This window comes from Crotalus tigris, unplaced genomic scaffold (assembly GCF_016545835.1).
Source record: "Crotalus tigris isolate CLP2741 ecotype Arizona unplaced genomic scaffold, ASM1654583v1 scf7180000017551.9496454, whole genome shotgun sequence".
Lineage (NCBI taxonomy): Eukaryota > Metazoa > Chordata > Lepidosauria > Squamata > Viperidae > Crotalus > Crotalus tigris.
The window spans coordinates 2,269,959-2,288,400 of NW_024096469.1; the positions used below are offsets into that span (position 1 = coordinate 2,269,959).

General features: G+C 34.8%; 1 protein-coding gene across 8 annotated transcripts in view; it reads right to left on the minus strand.

The window, feature by feature from the left end:
• The window catches only part of GABRB2 (gamma-aminobutyric acid type A receptor subunit beta2), a 126,497-nt gene that overhangs the window by 46,332 nt on the left and 61,723 nt on the right, over positions 1–18,442 (minus strand). For all 8 annotated transcript variants that reach the window (XM_039343615.1, XM_039343591.1, XM_039343643.1 and 5 more), the window contains one exon: positions 12,500–12,582. In XM_039343615.1, the coding sequence (XP_039199549.1) occupies positions 12,500–12,582 (83 nt within the window). The remainder of the gene's footprint in view (positions 1–12,499; positions 12,583–18,442) is intronic.

Consider the following 18,442-nt stretch of genomic DNA (forward strand, 5'->3'; position numbering starts at 1 on the left):
TCTGGTATTTTGGATCAGAAAATTAGGTAAAGAAATCAACCCCTATTCTTTTTTTAAACCTGTTTTCTTCAAATCAGGTAACAGCACATGCTGTAGCCTAATGCAGGTTCTCAACGTTTGTAAGTGAGGAAGGCAAATTTTCCAGCCATACCATCTGGAAAGCCTGAAGCAAAAATGTAATTATGTCTCACTGAGTATTCTTATAAAGCTCTGCAAACATAGGAGTGTAGGCTTGCCAGGATGCATAATTGTGTGGAGCTTAGTTAGCATCCAGCCGAAGAACTACATTTCTACTTCGAACATAGGCAATAAGGATGAGGTTCCAGATTAAGTTCTCATTATGGTTCAGTTTTTAAAAGTCTGAAGATAGCTTGTGCATATACCAAAACTTCTGGCTGCTTAATTTTCCTTATGAACATTTATCACATGCTATTATATTCTGTTTCATATAGCTCATTCCATAGGGAAAATTATTATGCTCTTGACCACATGTTAAATACTGGGACAACTGTGCTGAAGAAAACTGAAATTAACTCCCCATCCCTCTTTGTACAAAATAAATTCCAAAGCAAAACTCTCTGGCTGAAAAAAATAATAATGGATGGGAATAAAATAGCTGTAATTCATTGTGCCAATGAATTGCACTAAAATATTACAATGAAATACACAAATTCCAAACTATTTTTTTTTCAAAAAAAAAATCAGGGTAGCATATAATAGAGAATGTAACCAGAAATATTTTCTAGAGCCAGTTTGGTGTAATGGTAAAGGCGCAGGCAAGATCGGCAGTTCCAATCCCACCTTAGGCACAAAATCAGTTGGGGGACCTTGGGCCAGACAGATATTCTCAGTCCAGGAAGGAAGGAATGGCAAACCACTTCTGAAAAACCTTGACAAGAAAACTGCAGGATTTCATTCAGGCAGTTGCCAGGAGTCAAGACTGACTTGAATGCCCACACATAGAAAAAACAAAACAACAACAACAAAACCCATTAACCCCCCACCCCACAACTCTTACTAATTCAAGATTTAATTCTACAAGTACATTGATATGAAAACCCTCCCTATTTTCAGCTGCTCAAGCAGGCTAATGTCACAGTGAATTAAAACAATGAAAACAACTGAATAACTTCTGGCAACATCGACAGTGGAAGTGCATCAGTACTGTATTTAGCTTAATTATCACAAATCCAAGATGCAAGAAAAAAAATGCAAACTGACTAAAACCTGAAATCAGTACTTGCAATAATGGGGTTCCCAAGAATAAATATTGTTCAAAAAACACCTGAAGTGAGAAGGAAGCATTAATGGGGTCAATCTTGCTACTAAAACAAAAGACAATACAAAATGAATGTGGAGTTCCCAAGTGGTCTCTCTGGATCAGTGCAAGCAAATGTAAAGACATACAGATGGAGGTTGGGTAGAAATAACTTCATAGCTGGCAATGACAGATTAAAAAAAAAGATTCTAGGGTTTGGTGGACAGCAGGATGTCATAAAAAAAACTTGCTTCACTGAAGGTAAAGAAACTGTATTTTTTTTTCAATTCCTTTCTCCCTCTTTGCTTTTATTCTTGGATTTTAAAGGTAGGACTGAGAGCACACATATGGATCCATTTCCACATTCAATTCCCCAAATGGTTTAAATCATGTTATTAAAACTTTGAAAATAGCTAAATTTGAAGTGCCAGTTTAAGCAATATTTTGAACAGCTGGATGGGGAAGGTTTAGGATAGATATAGGAGTAGATTTGCTTGTTTTGAAAATAAGTCTGGAATGCTGGGGTGACGCAGAAACTGTGAGTATGAGGCATACATAAGCAAACATGCTAAAATAATTTTCTCATATAATCATTTCCTTGCCTCCAATGTTCTGCCTGCCCAACCAGTCTCTGCATTATTACATGAGAGTATGTTGCTATGGTGCACAGGCCCTTTGTTCTGATGACCAAATGACACCTCTATTTGCCTATTATAGCTCATCAAAGTCTCAGTGTGACAAAACAAGAGGCAAAGGTACCTCTTGATCTTGTGTGAAGGAGCTGTGTTTTGTAAGGAGGTGTTTAACTCCCTTAGATCAATATATTATCTATATTTTTTTCTCAACTGTATGCAAATAAGTGTAACATACCATCACCTCTTAGACTGGAAAAAGAGATCTCTATTCAAACATGTATAGTACCTTTATATTCCTTCACGCAGAAAAAGAATTTCAAAAGAATAAATCATTCTATATTAATGCAAAGAACACTATATTGATTTATACAGGGGTATGAGATCAAGGCTGCAAAAATCTAGAAGACTGATAGATAGAAACAAGACATTATAGAAAATATTAACTCTGCTTCTGTGCTTATATACTTCCAGAGTTTTGCAGTCCAGATCTGGTACTGGTAAATCTGGTAAGCAGAACAAACGAAAAAGAACAGCATGAAGGAGTTCAAAATTAGGAGTTATTTATTATGTCCTGATCTAAAAACTCTTGAGAACAGAAACATGTGGAGTGTGTACTGCTTTGGTTCACACTAAGAACATCTGGATGGGTGTCTATGTTCTGTAGATAATCAATAGATAATTATTTTTTCTTTCACCTTCATATCAAACCATCGTATGTAGCAGATTAGAGATTCAAATGCAGGTTTTCTTGATCTCTCTGAATTGTTTTGTATGGGCAAAAGGTACAGTGGTATAGATTTTCAACTAATGGGTATTTAAATCCTGCATAACATTTTATTTTTAGATATAGCATTGCTGCTGGGGCTTCTTATAAAAGAAGAATGTTTTTAGGCCCAGCTTAGAAGTGTTAATCATTGTGAAGGAAGCATACTGATAGACACATATAAGCAGACCTGAAGACACATGAAAAAAGATGAGGATAGAAAAGTCAAATCAATAAATAATATTGTCATTGCTCTGACCTGCAAATGGTTTTCATCATCAGTCATCATTCTGAGCTTATCAATGAGCTTTCTTTAAGCTGTAGTCTCAAAAAATATGCAGAACAGCAGTTTCAGCTCATAAGAGAGCCTTTGGGGTATAATTTGTGCTTTAAAAATGCCACATGCCTATGTATTGAAGACAATTTCCTTCCAGCTGTTTGCACACCTAGAGCAATTGGACATTCTAGATGAACTCTCACTCAGCAAATTAAACTAATTATCTGCTCCTCCAAATCCCTAAACTCTTGAATAATGGAACAATAAAATTCTTTTCCTTGTCACTTACCATCAATAACTTACCTGTTTCTGTAAAAGCACTCATTTCATTGTTTAGAACATTAGTTGTTTTCATGTTAAATTGCTAAAAAGATTTAGCTCATTTTACTTTCCAGCACAGAGGTGGAAATACTGTTTTGGAGAATTATTATTTGGAATATGTAAGAATATTGGATGTGCATTCAGTAGAAATATGGCTAAATCCCGAATCCAACGTAGACTTGGTTCATTTTGAAAATCTATGGATTCCTGTTTCTTTTCAGTATTCAGCAACCCAGAGATCCTTTGGTGAGATGGGCAGCATGTACATTTAATAAATACATAAATTTTCTTCAACGTGTGGAAAGAGAATAGCAATACACATGCAGTCCAAACCTCACCTGTCCTCAGGCTCCATATATTCAGGATGGAAGCCTAAACAGCTAATTTAATACAAAGACAGCTCTCCATGTGCATTTATTTAAATGATTTATATGGATACCCATCTCATAATATTGCTTCTGGACAACATACAAGGATTAAAACAACAGCTACAAGCAGTGACCCACAACTCCTGAGGTAAATAATACATCCCAATAATAAAAAATATATCAGTACCACAACTTGCCTATCTTCCTGGCCAAACAGCTGAGGAAACAGCTCAGTCTTCAAAATCTTTCAAAAGGTGAACCATGTCACAGCTATCCAGATATCTAAGGTGATGTTATTCTACACGGCAGGTCCCAGAACCCGGCTTTATTTAGATTCCAGATCAGAAAAGAGCTGTACTTATATTCAGCTCAGCCCTGGTATAGGGCTGTGCCCATGGCCTCATTCTGTACCCTTCACAGATTCACAAATGACTGGGTAGGCATTGAATCCAACCCTGTAATAGTGTTGAAACTAAATCTTCAAAAGCTCTGTAAATAATTTAGTTTTTTGGAGGGCTGCAAAGAGGCAGATAAGATATCTGCAGAAATTAACCGGTTTGCTTCTGACTTTCCTTATATGGAAGATTGGAGAAAGAAGTGTAAGTGGCTGAAAAATTACAGAGAATGATTCACCAAGAGGTCTAAAGGATGCTGAGTCTTATATAACAACGTGTTCATATGCATTTTAAAGCCTTTTATAGTCCAATTGCATCTGAGAAATATATTTGAAGACTTTTGGAATCAGAGAGATCAGAGGTCTGCTTATATGTCACTTTATATACTTAATTTTTTATATCTCCAGTGCTAGTCTTTTCTTTTCTATATGTTCGTTTACATCAGGACTGTGCAATAGTTTGCAGCCTGCCACACTCAGTTTTTTGTGCTTTCTTTGGGCTGCCCTTGCACATCTATTTTTGGAAGAGGTAGCTGAAAACTGGTTTATGAACCTGGCGGTTTTCAGAAGTCAGACGGTAGCTGTCAGTCTGTGCTAATCTTAGGACATCTGTTTTGTCTCCTAAAGCCCTCTAGGTTTACAAAAAGAGCCATATTGACCTTGTTAACTCCATGGGTACTCCAGACACTTCAAAAACAACTACAGAAGTTAAGTTTCATTTATTGTATCTACTGTTTAATGCCCTCTTGTTATGGATGAATAGTACATCTCCAGTTCATTTTACCAAATTCTGATAAATTCTACAATTCCTTTTTAAGGGTCAGTGGCAATTTATTTATTATATATGGGCAGTTCCAACCTACACCACTGCTTTATTCTTAGATCTTTTGTGCAATTTGACTTTTATACAATATGCATACATGTGAATAGCTGGTCACCATTTGGCCCATGTACAAAAAAGCTAGCTACCATGTTTCATATAGTTCATTGTTCCAATATGCTATCTTCAGTTTCTGTAATTTGTTCAGTGTTCATTTAATTTATAGTAAATTTATCTCCAAATTGAGTTGTTACTCAGCTTTCCAGAATGACTGACTGAATTCTAGGCCCAGCGTTTGTTTTGTTAAAAAAAGCATACTTTGCATATATAGTCAGTATGAAAGCAATTAATGTGGAAAGCAACATATGCAAAGTCTTGGGGATTGAGGAGGACAGAAATAAGTTTCACTCTAAAGAGAGATCTCCTCTGTTTCTAAGTAGGAGCTGTCCACAGTAATTGCTTTCATACTGACTATAAAAATAATGTATAAAAAATGTATCCATTTTTTAACAAAACAAACTTTTGCCATAGAATTCATTCATTCATTCTGGATAGCTGAGTAACAACTCAATTTGGAGATGAACTGGCTGTAAATTAAATGAACACTGAACACATTACACGTCAGAAGCTGAAGACAGCAGATCAGAACAATTTTCACCTAGTTCTGAAGTGTCTGCATGCAGAAGACCCTCCATCACTTCTTCAAAGATGACTTCTTATAAAAGAGGCTGCAGGTCCCCTCATGGGAATTGTAATTTCAGCGTTTGAGAAGCAGGGCAGGGCATTTTGCCAGGCACTGAAAATTCCGAGTAACTCAGAATAGGAAAGGAATTCACTACTGGAGAAACTTGCAGCAATCTTCCATGCAGAGCATTGGCAAGAAAAACAGAGGTACCCTTTTGCCTGGAAATGCTCCTTCTGATGCCCTTACTCGTATGGTAATAGAATAGCTACTTTATACTTTAGACAGCATCTCTGAGCATATTCTTCATTTGAATGTTAGTAGGTTTACTTTATTGGAGCTACCCAGTGTCCTGTTTTGACACTGTCTTCTTAGCTCTCTTCAATTTCTGACCAGGGCCCGAAACAACAATCCCAAACTGGCTTAAGAACCACGCTGAATTCTATTCAGAGGATTGCCAGTCCTTGACCCAGAATACCAAAGATGTTTTTGTTTCCATTTTTGTGCCTATGCAGAGAAAGGGAGAAACAGAAAAGATACCTAGATATACACATTTTCAGTTTATACTAAAAAATAGGAACATCTATTATCCTAATAAATTAACAAGTAGTTTGGGGGAAATACGCTACATAAACTTCTCCATGAAGATATAATAGAATCAGCTTATATTTTAAGCTTCCATGTGCCATCAGAGTACATGCTGAATTTGAATAAACCTAACATCACCATCCTCACAGAGGATTTCAATGGTTTAAACTGATTCATTCCTTTGCCCACCCCCTCCAAGCACTTTTTTCTGACATTTTGTTAAAACTTAACATTCTAAGGAATGACAGTTGACATCCTTTCCAAAGCTACTTCTAGCAAACCTCAGCATATTCTACTAAATAAGAGATGCCTTCTAAATTTAGGTTTTTAGTTAGAAACAAGTGGAAATGCTGTAAAAATGCTGTGAGGCAGTAACTGATGGATTCACCAATTGAATAATTATAGCTTATATTAAGAAAGCATTATTCAGTCTCCGGTTCGGAAGTCTCCAAGATCATTCTGATCTCTTTGTATCATGTTGTTCTTACCACCCACTGTATACACTTCATATCATAGCTATTATTATTTATTAACCACCAGGCAGGATGAAGGCAAAGACAACCTACTTCTGTACTGGTTTCAAGAAAATTACATGGATGCCTCTGTGTAATCATCATAAGATGAGCTTGTCCTGAAGGCTTCTATTTTTTAAACAACAAGCACTTAAAACAGTTTTTACACTCCAGCTTTTATATTCACAAAGTATGGCTTTTAATCTACCATAGTAAAAATTATGATAAAAGGTTCCAATATTTTCTCATCTCATTTATGTGGGTGTATGTATGTATACATATATGTGTATATGTATGTATGTATATCCTCTGTAGAGCTTTGAAAATACAGTATACATTCTAAGTAGTAGTAATCAGTGCTTTGGTCCTGAAAATGTACTTTGTAATCTGGTATTTTTCCTACCTAAATCCTCAGGAAAGCAAATACATTTAAACTAATTTTAAATGCTTGGTACAATATGTGTAAACCTAGCAAACAACATAAATAAATGGGCAAAAAGAATCAGTTATAAACACAGACAGAACAATATTTTCATACAAGAAGTTCCCAGTACCAATGGAAAATTCCTTGCCAAGACAAATGACAGTTTCAAAGAAACAATTATTTGCAGGACCCTAGTGGACTGCTTTTTCCTAAAACAATGTTTTCATTCATACTTTTCCCTAATACACCAGTATTCAGTTCTAATTTACAGATGAAGAATGTGAAAAGTAAGAGTGTGGAGATACACAAAGTAACCCAACATATCAAAATCTTGTTGTTTAATTATTTAATCTGGAAGTAATGGTATTGGATTTTTTCAATTCCAGCTAGAATCTCTCTAATGAGTTTTTTTTTTTTATAACTTTTAGTTACAAAGCTTCCTGCAAATGAACTGTATTTCTGGAAGAAAATATAAGGATTTAATTGTATACTATTGACTGTGTTCAGCCAAGTAGGTCTTTAAGAAGCTATTTACTAAAAGTTAGAATTGGTTAACATTAGTTTTCAAGGAAGATACATGCTGGAATCTAAAGTAAAACAATAAATTCATTAAGGACAACTTTGCTGCCCAATCCAAATCTAGTTTCTGGTTACTTAATATCTCAACCAATATATAGAGCCCCTTAAAATCAGTGACTTGGGACTTGGCCAAAAATCTATTTGCTTGATCAGATAATGGTTTATCACAGTGGTTCTCAACCTTTCTAATGCCGCGACCCCATAATACAATTCCCCATGTTGTGGTGACCCCCAACCACTTATACATCACTGGGTGCCAGGGGCGTGGCCAAAGAAAAGGGGGAAAAATGGCAGACAGCCTTGTTTGGCGGCCCCCGTGAAATGGTCGTTTGACCCCAAATGGGGTCCCGACCCACAGGTTGAGAACCACTGGTTTATCAGATCTACTAATCTGAATCCTTCTGGAGGAAGAGCAATGCAAAACTAACATTATTATTATCAATAACAGTAATAGTAATAAATACTATTGAATTTATAAATGTATAAAGACTAAATTGAGTATTAGGCTGGCTTTGGGCAAAGAAACTACATTTTTACTATATTGGTCTCCTTGTGAGATGTAAAACCAGCGGGAAATTATCCTGCACATTTTCTTGATCTATCTGTAGCTTTTAATGTCTTCAACAGTAATATCCTTGACAGAAGCTGTCTTAATTAGATGAGAAAAAGAATAATTTTGTCTGGGTGGCTATCTACAGAAGGTTTTCCTCACCAAATGGTATTTGGTAGGTTGCTACTGACTTTTATTTATTCATTCATTCATTCAAGTTATATGGCAACCCAATTCAAAGCAACTCTGGATGATTTACAACAAATTCAAAATCATGATGCTGTTTAACAACTTTCTGAAAACGTAGTAAGATAATTCAAAGATTAAGGATGAAGTACAATCAGTATGGTAATAATATAAAGCTCTGCTTCTCCTTTTCATTAGATCTAGGTGAGGCAGTAAAAATACTTAATGTACATATAATATTCATACACCAGGTGAAAGTTAATAAATTGAAACTCAAGCCAGATGAGATAAATGTTCTGTTATTTGTTGTGGAAAGGTTTTCACTCCCTATGGAGTCACATTTACAATTTGTGGGTGCATCTAAATTCATCTGTTGTAAAAGAGGGCAGAAACATTATTTTAGGTATGCTTCAGAACTGAAAGGAGAAATATGATTTGTAGTATGCGGGGAAATATATGTACCACAGCTGGAAATATATTAAGGCAGTAATCGTTTCTGGTCTCACATGAGTGACATTCACAACTACCCTGGTTGTTTGACCCCAAATGGGGTCCCGACCTACAGGTTGAGAACCACTGTCTTAGATGGAAAGCAAAACTGCAAGAAGTGTTTCATCAGAAGTGGATCTGATTTTGCTAATGATTCCCAGGTTCTGAACTGCATGCAAGCCATGTGATTTTGGATTGCAAGCTCATATACATTAAGTGAAAGTCTGAGAAGACATGCATCCAATTGCACTACTAAACCATTAATATTAAGGACTTCAAAGCATAACTACATGTTCATATAATCTTGTATTGTTTTTTTTAAAAAATGGTTCCCAATGGTGTAAAAATCTGTTTTTCTTTAATTGTACAATTTCTATTTTACTTTTTTTGTTTCACTAGGTTTATAATGTTACCCTCACTCTATTTGTTTCACTAGGTTTATAATGTTACCCTCACTCTATTATAATGTTACACCTCACCTCTTCCCATTTTCTGAAATTTTGAACAAACATGAATATCCAGATGTCATGCTAGACATAAACAATAGTAGTATTCTCTAAATATAATGTTCCTTGAATTCCCTGTTTCATTTTCATATATTTATTTTATTGAAACACTAAGAATAATTTTAATATTTTTGCTTTGCTCTTTAAGTAGAGTTTTATTACAGAAGGCATTTTCAGAGCTTCTTTATGACCTAATTTATCTGTTTTTGAAGGTATTGCATTTCCTTTGCTCAGTGATACTTAGCACTGAGCTCAATGAAATCTAAGACATTCCATCCCGCTGATACTCTATAAAAAAACACACAGCTGGCAATATACTTTGTAGATTGTGCTAATGCTTTCTCATGCAAGTGTAAGTAAATTGAAAATGCTTTTTTCTTATAAAGATCATGTTACTCTTCTTAATTCTAGGTCATTATTGCTTGTTTGATGCACCTATAGAATTTAAAACAATCAAGAGCCCCCCTCTCTGAGGGAGATGGGTCCTTAAGAAATATGAAATATAAATAAATAAGTTAATCTAGAACTAATACTATTCCATAGATTATTTTATTACTCTTTCATCTTTTTTAATAGTCATGTTCCCTCCCAAATTAATTATGCATAAAATATTGGATGAAATTCAGATTTACTGCTATGTACACCATTTACTGTTATGTAACCGCAATGGCTCAGCGGTTAAAGATGCTGAGCTTGTCAGCTGAAAAGCTGACAGCTTGGGTTTGAGACCCAAATGCAATGCAATAGGGTGAGCTCCTGTTCCTTGCTCCAACTCCTGCCCAGCTAGCAATTCGAAAGCATGCAAATGCAAATAGATTAATAGATATAAATTCAGTGGGAAGGTAACAGCGTTTCATGCACCTTTGGTGTATATAGCCATGCTGGCCACATGGCCATGGCAATATTGTTCCCTTGGCCAAGAGACAGAGATGAACACCATGCCCTAGAGTCGGACATGACTGGATAGCAGATAACTTTACCTTACTCTAGATTCAGTGAATTCACTGTCAGTTGAAAAAGAGAATATTGATGTACATGGGGTAGACTTCTGACATGGTACAAATAGCTTCCTAATTTTATAGAAATAAAATGATCTTATTTCCTATGCACCTATAACATGGAAGAACAATGAAGAAAGTGGGTTACAGTCAGTGGTGGGATTCAAATAGGTGAACAACCAGTTCTCTGTGTGGATGCCACTTCCGGAAGTCCGTTCTGGGCCTGGGCAACAAAAAATTAGCTAACAATTCTGCCGAAGTGGTGCGAACTGGTTGAATCCCACCACTGGTTACAGTGTACATTTAATAACACTACTGATGATGCAACACAATCTGTTTTGGGTGTTTTGGAATTCATCATTTTTTTTAAAAAAAAAATATTACAGTGCCTCAGATCGGAACAGCCTGTCCAAAAGAACGCTATGCAGTATTGAGAATTATTGCATGCTGCAGCATCTTTAGTTGATAGGCTCAATTTAAGCAAACATTTGTGTTGGAAAAGAGGGTGTCATTGAGGCCTTAGATTTGAGCTTGTAGAAAATCAAAAGTTTATTTCTATTGCTGCTCTTGTTTTCATTTTACCCCATTCCTTCTGGATTAAGGTTAGTAAAGATGACATCACTTACCCGTTCCAGGGACATATCAGGGCATTATAGGCATTGAGAAGACCTAAAGAGGGCAGGGCTTTCTTTCTGCCATCTTCTGGAACTTAGAAGACTCCCAATATATTAGAACCACATATGCTAGGATTCCTAAGTATCATACTGGGAATTCTGAATTCAGAAAGCACCATTTTATAAGGAACCTGATGTTTATTTTAAGAATAATTTAAAGATGAAAAATAGCTAATGATTAAAATACAGACCTGTCTCAGATAACACAAACAGGATAGATAACTAGAAAACACAAAGTTTCTTATGTGTCTCAAGCTATAAATTATATTTTTTGATTTTTTTCACAGTATTATTTTAATTCTGAGTATATTCTCATATAAATTTGCAACATTGTTTGGCTATCATGATATTATGTTGCTATTCTCTTCTAAATCAAAAGGTTTCAGCAATTTTATACCATGTCATGTCCCTCAAACTGATGACATTTTTACTAAACTTCATCCAGAAGGGACAAGATGAAATTACAGTGGGAATGGAAATCAAATTCTGATTTTGGAAAGGTTGAATAAGACACTCAAGTCTGAGGCTATATTGGCACACTCTCTTCTTTGCATAAATTGAGTCCATCAGCTAAAATGCTATAGCACACAATAATTGACCAGATTTTATTACCTATTATAGAAAGACAGAATTAATTATACATGCAATAGAAATGAATCAAGTACAATGAATCTGTATAGTGAATCAGGAAAGAATTATTTAAAAAGCACAGAAAGTACCACATATTTCTATTATGCAAATTAATTACCAGATGACAAATATCACTGAATTCAAGAATAAATATAAAGTGTTTATTAAAAAAATAAAGCAAATATGAATTCAAGATCAGTAGCATAAAAATGAATTGATATTAATTCCCATGCTCCTCTCATTAATGTTAAAAAAAAATGAATGAGCTTTTAAAACTGAAAATTGTTCATCAGGTAAACCAAACAAAAGCTCTTAATCCTTACGGCAGAAACATTAGTCCATCCAAAATATGTAAACACAGATGCAACTAAATTAACAGAATGTGTAAGAGAAAAGTGTTAACCCAGCTGAATTGAGCAAACAATTGTAATGCAAATCAAGATGCTGATTATCTTCCATAAAGTCCTTCATGGCATAAGATCAGTATGCAGTAGGGCCATGTCCCATACAGTCTAACAGGATTGGCATGCTTTGGGTGCCATCAGTTAAATAATGTGATCTGGTTGGAACCTGTTATGATGCCTGGCCTCTGGAATGCCTTTCACCTCAGATTCATATGGCTCCTCTCCTGTCCCAGTTCCTGGGTTAGAATGGGTGGTAGATCCCTTGTGGATGTTTTGGTTGTTTAATTGACTATTGTTTTTCTCCCGACTTTCTTTTGGATTACAGTATTTATTCTGTATTTCTATTATTTTTTTAATGGTTGCATCCTATAGGTCACCTGAGTGATATAGATTACCACAGACAAGTAAACAAACAAAAATAGCATTTACAAAAATACTTACAGCTTTCAATCTCTAATGTGCAGTTTTGTTCATCTAAGGGATATCTTCGTAGATCCATCATGCATGCAGCTGTTGTTGTAATTCTAGAAAAGACAGGAATGAAAACATTTTTTTATTTGTTCAATCTGGTTAAAATCTAGATAAAAGACTGGAAAATTGATGCATCTATTCCATGTCACTTAAGGTCAGAGAAAGATATGTATACATTCAAGAAAGCCATATACTGGCTTTGTTTTGACTTTAGTTGTATATTAGTATTGTACTTTATATTTCACATTAACTTCATATTTTCTGGGCAGACAGACTAATAACAAGGGGAAAACATGAAACAGCCCCAACCACAGAATTCAGTCTATCAGAATCTATAGAAAACATAGTGATAAGATCAAATTGGTTTGGCTAATTCCAATAAACACATTCCTGAAGGTAATTTGGTACCAACCCATAAACTACCTACAACTACAGAGTACTCAACTGTCTTCAGTTGCATTCCCGCTTTATTTCCATCATTGTGTCTATATGTTCATTTCATTTTCTGCAGCACCTCAGTAAACTAAGGACCCTATTGGGATCTGTGAGAGAAAGGAAAGCTGCTTCGGGGCAATCTCTATTTCCATTACCATCTTATAGTTCTAGAGATTGACAAAAACCCATGGTGATTAGCTCACAAACCTCTCTCACACAAAGACATTGTAATTTAGCAAGTTCCTGTGTTTTTAGGTCAACATAACAGAGTTAGAGAGAGAAATAATTGTTTAAGTAAGAGGTTTGCCAAGTTTGTACGAATCATTTTTCAATTGTATTAATGTCAATGATTAATTTGTGCTAGTTTGTATAGCATCTCTCAGGAGCATTATACCTCTACCTCCAATAATTGGAAAATGTAGTATTGTCCCTTATTTATAATCACTGTTTTAATATTCTCTCTCAGAGATATGGAAAAGCAGTGAAAGCAAGTAATTATTCTGTGAAAACCAATTTGCGGTTTTGGAACTCTTAGAGCAGTACTTTTCAAACTCAGAAACTTTAAAATATGTGGACTTCAGCTCCCAGAATTCTCCAGTCACCATACAGCATGGAAACATGGAAACATCTTAATCAAATAACATAATAAAGGCATTAGCAGGACATTGTTTCTTTGCTTGTGCAGCTGGCCTGCAGTTTAATTTAAAAAGAACATTGTTATGATTGTTTTTTTCTTCAAAAAGATTGCAATTCATTTACCAAATCTCAGAAGATCAAAAAAAAAAAAAAAAAAAAAAAAACCATTGGAAACTTAGTAAAAACAATGTCCCCTTAAGGTCAGATTCAGTCCTCTATGATTCCATAGAAATGTCTATGTAATTATTTTAGCAACAATAGGGAGATGATTTCACATTGCCTCCCATAATACTCTGGAGATTTCTAATAATGCATTGGGACTATTTCCCTTCTTTCTGCCAGGCTCTAGGCAGACTGCATTACCAAAATGAAGATTCAAGTTTTCTTTAACAAGATTTATTAACAGGGAAAGGGATTAGGTTACAAATACTTCAACAAATGAATTTCTTTCATTTTTGAACCTAACTTATTTTTCAGCTCATTAGGATAGCCATTTCTTTAAATTCTTTCTAACAATCCTTGTTTGAACTGGTTGACTGGCTAGCTGCTAGTTTCCTAGACAACTGAGGGATGTGCAGGAGTCTATTAATGTTTTCTTAACTGTCTCTGGAATACTTATTGGGCTGTGAACACACAGTATCATTAGATCCCTTAAGTATTCTCCATGATCAAAAAGTTAAAATATCCTTTTTTTCTTTTTTAATATAACCACATATTCTAAAACTCCCATTCATTAATTGATGTATTTCAGACATACATCAAGCTCAAACTGCTAATCAGCAGTCTTTCTACTGATCTGTCAGTATAATTTTTTTTTGCACTTGACTGCATTTGACCAAAAGACTTTTATTAGAATCATTATCAGGAATCATCAATGCATAAAGACTGAGTATAGTGATTTTTCTATCTAAAACAATTAAGAAAACTGCACTTGTAGCTCTGCCCAGCATTCTGCTTCATGGAAACAATTCTCTTTTTAACAGTTGGATGGGTTGGCAAGATTCCCAATTATAATATATGGAAATTTGAGGACAAAATTGTCTTGTTGATTATTTTCTCTCGTGTATGGAGAGAACAGCTTTGAATAAAAATGTTTTAGCTTTTTTCTATTGTCTTTAATTTGCTGAAAGTTGGAAAAAATAGAATAAGTCTGTCTCAAAGCCCCTTGTGAAAAATATAAGAGAACTTTTTTTTCATCATTTGCAACAATCACCTAAGTAGTTTACAAAACCCCAGAATTGTATTATTTCAATTTATATTATTTGGGGGTAGTCTCACAGCAACTGCTTTTCATCTCATTCTCTGCCTTAGAAGAGTAGATAAAAAACAATAACATATCTTTTATGTGAGGCTTTTTACTTTCAATTAATTTTACAATTTATTTGTGATTTTTACCTTTTCATTTTGTGTTCTGCATTTTTAAAGGTTGTTAGTCTCCTGTGAACTCTTTGAGAATATAATATCCTCATTTGAAGTGAACAAAGAAATCAAAATATTTAAAGCAACAAAGACAATTAACACTATTTGTTAAAGTCATTTGAGTGATTGGACAGGGAGGCCTCTGAAACTATGCAAACATTTTAAAAGGGGACATTTCTTGCTAAACAGTGCCAGCCTAGGATTTGGGTTTTTTTTTTTTTTTTTTTTTGTCAAAATAAAATAGGTATTTTCAAATCACCTTTTGGGTGATGTAGTAATAATAATGTGTTAGCAAGCTTATCTTTTATCTGGTTAGTAGCTAACCAGTCCATTCATTTGTAGCTTATTCATTGCTGTTGTGAAACTTGTTGTTTCTAGAGTTATTTTGTCACTTAAACCAGATGGGCCAAACATAATGCCACATAATTATAGCTGTCATGGTAAAGCTATAATTTCATCTTTATCTATCCATTTCAATTGTCCTTTACTTAATACTTGATAGCTATTCTCCAGTTCAGGGACTAGTACAGAATCTAAAATCAAACATTTCTTCACTATTAATGTGGTGAGAATGAAGCCAAATTTTAGCAGAATATATTTATGCCTGGCAAAATATATAAGTACACAGATCTATTGCTGGATAATCAGTAAAAGTTGGTCTCGTAGCTCTTGGACCATTTGGTTTAAGTGACAAAATAGTTTATTGGAGGTGATAAGCCAGGAGGGAAAGCCGGAAGAAGGTTGCTGTATAACCTAGATCAGGGGTAGACAACCTTGGCTCTTTTATGACTCGTGGACTCATGGAACATAGCCGACTCAGGAATTCTGGGAGTTGAAGTCCACAAGTCATAAAAGAGCCAAGGTTGCCTACCCCTGACCTAGATAATAGTACTGGGCACATGTTCAGGTTAAAGATCCACATAGAATAAAATGAAACAAATGAACAAATAAAAGACCTTGTTTGAATTGACTATGTCAAGTTATAGAATATGCTTAGAAAAGTAGGAATTCCAGAACATCTTGATGTCCTCATGAGGAAACTATATATAGATCACGAAGCCACATTATGCAAAGAACATGGGTGAATCAGATGAGCTCCAAGCTGGCAAAGAAGTGAGACAAGGCTGTATGCTCCGCATTTATTCAACCTATATGCTGAATATATATTAAGAGAAGCTGGATTGGAAGATGAGTGTGGTTTAAAACTGGAAGAATATAGCCCAAAATGCAAAGGATCTGCAAACTCTAGTAATAAGAGACAAGCAGCATAATAAAACAATGGAATTAAAATTAAATATAAAGAAAACCAAATTATTGATATCAAGCACAATAACCAGCTTTAGAATTGACAATAAAGATATCAAAGTGGTAAATAACTTCTGTTTTTTAGGATCAGCCATCAACAATAAAGGAATAAGTATTCAAGACATACGCCATTGATTAGCACTTGGTGGAGCTGCAATTAAGGCCCTGAAAATATATTTAAATACTATGATTTGTTTTTACCTACAAAAATCAGAATCATTCAAGCATGGTATTTCCTGTGACACCCTATGAAAGCACATATTGGACTTTGAAGAAGCAGGATAGGAAGAGTATTGCTGCTTTAGAACTTTGGTGTTGGAGACAAATGGACAGCCAAGAAAACAAAAAATGGATAATTCAACAAATCAAGTCACACACAGGACCAGGCTCAAATTATCCTACTTATCCTACTTCAGTCACTTTATGTGACGATCTAACTCTTTAGTGACGGCTCTAATTCTAGGAAAGGTGGAGGGAAAGAGCAGAAGAGAATGACCAGGAGCAAAGTGGATGGACCCAATTACAGTGGGATGACTGCACCATTCAAAGATGAAAGAATAGGTTTGGGATAGATTGTCATGGAAAAAAATCTATGTATTTGGAAAGAAAGAAAGAAAGAAAGAAAGAAAGAAAGAAAGAAAGAAAGAAAGAAATCAGAGCACTGCATAAAAATGCAGTTCTATTCAAATTTAGAAACTTTCAATTTAATTATATAAATTAGCATTTTTGATATTATCCTAGCCCATTTATTCTTGTCCAACTCTTCTTTAAACAGTTTCCATAACAAATTTCTTTAATATTGCTCTAGCATCAGAAATATGCTATGCAAAATGTTTAGGACATGTTTTTCTTGCTAACATTCCATCTTTATTAGCCTAATAATCTTCTAATTTTATTTTACATTCTTCACAGCTCAATTCATCATTCATTGCCATGCCAATGAAAGCAGTCAAAACTATGGCTAATAGCTTCCCACTACTGTCAGTACAGATTTCAGGTTTTGAAACAGCAGTGAAGTTGTTCAAAATATTTTACATGTTATGGTTCTCTTCCATTTTTTAATAGCCAGCACAGCTTGTACTATTTTATTTCCAATTGCGCTTACTGAAACTTCCTCTCCAATTAGAAATATGCATCTAAAGCTTAGGATCTTAATTCATACATCTAATAAAGATTGCAGTTCAGAAAAAAAATGAATGCTGAAATGAATGTGTTAATCTTTACAGTGTTACAAGACTGTTGCTTTTCCATCTTTCTTACTCCTGAAATACAGAATGTTGTTGTAGTCCTGAGGAAGGTAAGATCTGAACTGCACAAAATCAGTTGAATTAAGATGAAAGAAAATTAAATGAAAAGATACAGGCCAGAAATGGATAAATGACATCTTTATTTGCCTTTCTCCCCTTGCAAATAATATTGCTTTGAAAAATAAAAATAAATAATTAGCATAACTTTAAAAAAGCTTTTTTGAATAAAGGATGAAAAGGTGAAATTGTTCCCTTTATTTCCTCATTATTAGATGGAATAATGGGATAAAAATGAAGGGAGAGAGGGGAACAAGGGAAGAAAAAATCTGTAGCAAATCCTAGATTTCCACTCTTTCAAAACTGCATGTGATCCAGAGAAATATGAAACAGATTCTCTTCTAAATGATATTTGAAGTAGAAGGAAGAAGCAGAATATTTATGCACTCATTTAGAAATCTATTAATTGGTTAGTATACATGCAGAATATCTCAGAATATTTTGAATTTTCAATTTAATAAAATTATGTATGCCAAGCTTAGTTCAAGAAGCTCATCAATATTTAGGACTATTCATTCATTAGGTTTCATCAAGTTGTTTTCAACTCTTAGTGACCATGTAGATTTTCTCCATGATGATTTCTGTAAATAGGACTACAAGTAATCCTCAAGTTATGACAGTTCATTTAGTGACAATTTGAAGTTATGACATAACTCCCTCCCCTAGTACTTACAACACAATCCCGAAGTTACAAATGTTGCAGCACCATGGCAGTCATTCACCCTTATGAATGACCACATAAGCACTGCAACATTCGCCATGCATATTTCTCCACCCCCCCACTGGGTCTCCACAGGCACTGGGCCCGTGGATA